The sequence below is a fragment of the Epinephelus lanceolatus genome, chromosome 12, assembly GCF_041903045.1.
Source record: "Epinephelus lanceolatus isolate andai-2023 chromosome 12, ASM4190304v1, whole genome shotgun sequence".
Classification (NCBI taxonomy): Eukaryota; Metazoa; Chordata; class Actinopteri; order Perciformes; family Serranidae; genus Epinephelus; species Epinephelus lanceolatus.
Genome location: NC_135745.1, coordinates 17,472,892 through 17,478,891, shown reverse-complemented (window position 1 = coordinate 17,478,891; position 6,000 = coordinate 17,472,892). Strand labels below are relative to the sequence as shown.

The following is a 6,000-nucleotide window of genomic DNA, read 5'->3' as shown; positions in this document are numbered from 1 at the left end:
TTTGTTAATCATATGGGTAAGTCTGGGAAGCCAATTAGACATTTTGGAGACATTTTTAAATACTTGAGCACAAACAGAACTGTATTTAGCTTTATTTGTAAAAGCTTTTCTCAGCAGACTATTGATATGTCATAGTAGGAATAAAAAGAATGACGCTTGAATCTCACCTAGCTGCTTCAGTCTCAGGGTCCTGGTATTGTGTGTGCTGGTTCGCTGTCACACTGACATGGTTTACAGAGACACTTGAACAACTGAACAGAGTTATTGTCAGTGTTATTGCAACGCCTGTGCTTTTCCTATTGTGAGAAGTCAAATTGTCTGCAGTGAAAAAGATCTACTGGCAGAAGTTTTATATGCAGATATGCAAAGTCTTAGAGCTGCTGGGAAACTGCGACAAAAAGTTTATCTTGGGTGTGTCGGCACAATGGACAACCAAGAAAGGACGGCAGAGGAGATACCTGCACACCAATGCAACTGGGCTGGACAGCCACAAAGAGCTCCACAAGCTGAGATCAATGCAAAAAAGTCAATTTATTAAGGACATCTGTGCACAAAAAGGATGGTGCTCAAAGTGCAAAAAAATGATAAAAAGTGAATAAAAACAGCAGCAAACATTTGAGTCCCTTTTTTTTCACTTTTTATTTTTTGCACTTTGAGCACCCGTCTTTTTGGGCATGAATGTTCTAAATAAATTGACATTTTTTGTGCCCAGTTGCAGTGGTGTGCAGGTATCTCCTCTGCTTTATGTATATACATGACTAAGGGCATGTTTAAATAAACTAGTCTGGGTTTATATTACTGGTCTGTATCTTGCGTGACAAGCTGAGTAACATGAGTGAGGTGGCACATGTATGACCATGATGCAACAGGATTTGACTTCTGGGAGGACGCAATCTTCTTATTCACATTCACTGTGTGTGTGTCTGTCCCCCCTGACCCACTGTAATCCTGTGGTCTACACTGTAATCCACACACACACACACACAGACACACACAGACACACACACACACGATCCAGGATCAGTCTCTGCCAAGAACACAAACTCAGGTCTAATGAAAGAGCGTATAATCTATCATGAGCTGTATCTAACCTTCATCATGGGGAGATAAATATAAAACATGACCAACAGATGCAAACACACACACACACACAGGAAGAGGTCTTGTAAATACACATTCATGTTTATTACCATTTAATATTTACATAAGACTATAGATCGTTAGACTTTTTCGACATAGACTTCTCATTTAAAACATTCATATTTTTTTCCTCCACAATCCCCTTTTCTTGTCAAAAGAAAAAGTAATTCATATCCAATAGTAACAACTGTACAAAGACAGCCCAGTAGGTACAATAATTCACTTAAAAATTGTCCTCATTTTAGTCAATGCAAATCATGTGACAACAAAAACGACAGCTCAAGAGTTCCCATCACGACAAGTTTTTCTTTTCCCCCACAGCGGAGCCGAGTGATCACAAATGACTAGAGCTCGTATGTACATGCACTAAAGTGCTAGTGTTCAAAAGGCATGCAAATATTGGACTGATATTTGTACAACTGCCTTCCAAATATGCATAAGGTTATTCAGTTTGTTGTCACCCATCGTCTACATGTTTACAGAGCCAAACATTCATCACCCACCTAGAAATAAATACATTAGCATCAGTAAATGACATCATGTGTCTCTGCTTCAGACCCGATGAAGCAGAAGTTGTTTTTGTTTGTTTGTTTGTTTGCTTGTGTTGTCTTTCCTCTCCTTAAAATAAACAGAAAAGTCAAGCTTAAAAGGCTGGCAACAAAAAACAGAAGGTATGCTCTTATTAAAAAATAATAGTTTAAACATGAATTGATGAAGGACAACGTAAAAAAAAAAAAAAGTGTAAACAGATGAGAAAAAATGGCGTAAACTTCATACAAATGCAGCAGCTGACCTAAAGTTTCACCTGGACAAAGGTTCAGATTGAGACTAAAATATATATATGCATTAAATACATATATATCCACATGTGGGGTGATGAGTAACTCAAGTGTGCAGGCACCTCTTATGGAAATGTATTTCTAAATCTTTTTTCTTTGATGATATTACAGTACATTCCAGGTTCCTCTAAAGAGAAGTTCTGGTTCCTCGATGGTCAGCTGGTGCTACTGGGTGGATCCCAACCCCCCCCTTCAGGCTCCGCCTCTCAGGAGTCTCTAGATTTGGGGGGGGGGGGGGTGTTTCTGAGGTACTGGGTCTTTTAGGCTGAGGTGGAGGAGGGTGAGAGGAGGTAGAGGATGGCCTCACGCTGGCTCCTCGCCCTCCAGGATGGTCTTCCGGTGTCCCGGCGGTGGGAAGGTGAACCTCCTCTTCGTGCCCTCGGTCCACTTGGGGGAGGAGGAGGGGGAGCGGGCGGCCCAGCGCGACGGGGGTCGGCGGTTGGCCGGGCGGGCCGGCCTCAGGAAGCAGGAGTCCAGGGGTGGAGCCACCGGAGAGCGAGGCAGATCCTGCCAATGACAAGGAGCTGTCAGTGAGAGGGGGCGGAGCAACGAGGTGAAAGAAACAGGAAGTGAACAGATTTTAACTGAGAAATGGAAATAAAAGAAAGTGAATGAGCGGGGGCAGATGGATAAAATATGTTTACAGAAAACTAAAGCGATTAATTTTCCACTTTAACCAAACAGAGGTAATGTCATTTTATTAGGAACTTTAATTTTCTCAGGTTATCATAGACTTCTTATAACAATTCTATTGTTTGTGTGTTATCATTCTTTCTACAAGCATCATTTTAAATTGGTGGAGTTAATTAGGTTCACCAGTTTAAAATGCAGTAGATCCTAATGAGGCTCCATAACAAACGAGTAAAGCCTACTATATACTAGAAGACTTAAAAAAAACAAAAAAAAAACCTTTGTAGTCACACACTATAAGATTTTTTAAAGACTGGGGATCGTACAGGGTCACTATTTTCAAGACTACAACTAGACTCCTTTTGAGATTATTTCCCATCGTGCTCCTGGCGGGAGACGTTATGCCAACCTCCCATTAAAAAACATGACATATTAACAATTCGTCATGTGTCCACAAAAACACATAACTCTAGAAAAATTTGATAAAAGCCGTCATGTTGACAGAATTGTTGTCTTACTGGGTATCAAAAAGAAAAAACTTACAATTTGGATTTTGCCATATTAACACGTTACCAGCCTTTCTTGGTTCGCTGTGCAATTTTAGTGGGAGGAGACTGTGGGAATGAGACGTGAACCGTTTCATAAATTAAGATTTCTCACCAAAATAAATGCTGCCTGATGGATCAGATGCACGTCGAATTTAAACATCAACTCTTGCTCACTTCACAACTCAAACAGTTTCTCCTCCTTTTCCACAGTACAAGAAAACCGAGACTAGTTCACATTCTTGTGCCTCTCAGGATTCCCCTCAATGTTTACCGTCTATTTGGTTTGCTGCTTCCTGTTTGGTCCTAACAAGAAGCAGCGTTGACAACGTTCATGTCATTGAACCTCGCTTTTTGCATGAAAAGACTAAAAGACTGAGTTTTATGACCTCCTTACCCCAAAGGATCGAAGTCAATTGAGATAAATATCTCATGATTTTATTCAGATATTGGAAATTTGTCTGTGACAGTGAAATTGCTTGAAAACTTGTTTGGTGTAAGGCTGGCCTAAGTTGAGTGTTTTGTCAATTGCTTTCCAAGTTTAGGATCATCTAGACGAGATAACACGAGACAAGTTAAAGGTTTGTAGACATCTAGGTTACAAATACAACTAATATTATGACAGAATTTTATGAACTAAATACTAACACGTGTTTAGGACATGCCACACAGAGAAAAATTCAATATGGAACCTCAACAACTAAAAACCTGTCACTTATTGTCACTATAATGACCTAATCAATATGTATTGGTAATTTCTGAGGCTGCAGGTGGTGGTGTAGTTGTATTTCTAATGTCCTGTTCCTCCCGTAAATGAGGGACAAAATATTAGAGACAGCTTTAAATAGATGTAGAGCTGATACAGAAATGAAGAGGTGTTTATGTTAGTGAATATGAAGAAACACAAACAACCCTAAAGAAATTCAACCAAACCAACTTAAAGCTGAAGGAAAATGAATCAATGGAATCCACAGCCTTACGTGAACAGCGTTTTAACTTCTCACCTAACTGGAACTCACCATCTGCTCAGGTAAGCATGGAGTCAGCTAAACAGGTGCAGGCGTGATGTGTAATATCCAAATAGGGATGCCTAGTTACTGCTGACACAGACAATTACCTCCCTTCCCTCCACACCAGCACACTGGCTCAATCACTCACTGATTAGAGGACCTATTGATGCACACCTGTTTTCACTATCACTGATTGAGATAATCTCTGCAACAGTGCAACATTAAAATAATTAAAAAAAAAAAAAAAACAACATTTAAAACTCCACATCACTTTAAGAAGTATGACCCATTTAAAACAAACACACAACTTAAACAAGTCTGTGTTACTTGACTGAAAAATTAACTGAATAACTGGCAAGATACTCAATTAAAAAAAAAAAAGATAAACCCTGATAGTGGTGAGGAACAAGGCCCATGCCACATTTATTTCATACAGTTTATTTCACTTTTTTAAAAGTCTTTATTACAGTTTGACTGGAAAAAAGGGACAGTTCACGCCATAATCATAAATACATTATTTTTCTCTTTCCCATAGTGTTCGTTTGCGATATCGGCCATAGAGATGTCTGCCTTCTCTCTAATATAATGGAACTAGATGGCACTCAGCTTGTGGTGCTCAAAGTGCCAAAACAATATATTTGAAAAAATCAACAGCAATGTCTCTTTCCAGAAATCATGACCCAATTACTCAAGACAATCCACACACCTTGTTGTGAGCAATTTCATATAGGAACTTTTTTTTTTTTTACTGTAATACAACTGCCAACCCTATCACCGTGAAGAAGGAGGTGTGCATGTACTCATGGACTAGAGGCTAGATCTCACAAACTGTTTGTATGTTTTCCTCCAAAAAGTAATTCACCCAAATTCTTACATATCCCATGTATTTTGAAAGGGTGCGATCACGTCACCAATGCGCTGATGGGAGTAAACAAAGTAACAGTCCTAACTGGTCTTTTGAGGAGGCAGGTTGGATAGGTGGATGGGTCACAAAAAACGGACTTTGCCCTGAAGTTGCGCATTCGGAACTGTGTGACTTTTGAGTGAACTTTGAGTCATTTTAAGGTATGTTCTCATCATGTTTCTTTTCCTAAACCTAACCACAGCAGCTTTGCTTACCTAAACCTAAACTCCGTAACTTTACGTTAACTACATAACTGTACGATATGGACGTAACGTCATTCGTGGGGTGCTAATTTATAGGATATCATACAAACTGTTCTATAAGAATACAATGGCTCGTGACAGCGTGAGATGTAAACATTAACGGCGTCCTCCGCAGCAGAGCTGGAACATTAGCCAACTCAGTGGTGTTAGGTGGGTTAGCAGGAGATGCACACTTCCTTCTGTGCAATGATACGTTTGGTGGGTTTAGTTTAGTAGACAGAAATAGTTCCTACATGAAACTGCTCACAACAAGGTCTGTGGATTATCTTTAGTATCCGGGTCATGGTTTCTAGAAAAGACATTGCTGTTGAGTTTTTTAGAGAGAAGGCAGACATCTCTACTGTCGATATCTCCTGAAGTGTGACCCATCCACTCCCCCAACATTCCTCCTCACAAGACTGATCAGGACTGTTTCCTTGTTCACTACCGTCAACGCATTGGTTACGTGAACGCAGCCTTTCAAAATATGTGAGATACATATGAATTTGGGTGCATTACTTTTTGTGGAAAAACATACAGTTTGTGAGAACAGCCTGCACGAGTACAAGCCTCTTGTCCATGAGTAGATGCACATTTCCTTCGGCATGGTGATATGGTTGCTGGGTGTAGTTTGGTAAAAAGAAAATAGTTTTTTCGTGTAACTGCTCACAACAAGGTCTGTGGATTATG

General features: G+C 39.9%; 1 protein-coding gene across 4 annotated transcripts in view; it reads right to left on the bottom strand.

Annotated features, from left to right (window-relative positions):
• Positions 1 to 1,170: 1,170 nt before the first annotated feature.
• The window catches only part of mtcl1 (microtubule crosslinking factor 1), a 97,833-nt gene continuing 93,003 nt past the window's right edge, over positions 1,171 to 6,000 (bottom strand). For 3 of the 4 annotated variants that reach the window (XR_004502912.2, XM_033650152.2, XM_033650150.2), the window contains one exon: positions 1,171 to 2,486. Coding sequence is in view for 1 of the 4 variants with exons in the window: in XM_033650150.2 (XP_033506041.1) it covers positions 2,283 to 2,486 (204 nt within the window). In the remaining 3 variants the exon portion in view is untranslated. The remainder of the gene's footprint in view (positions 2,487 to 6,000) is intronic. The other variant, XM_078173043.1, reaches the window with a different exon arrangement.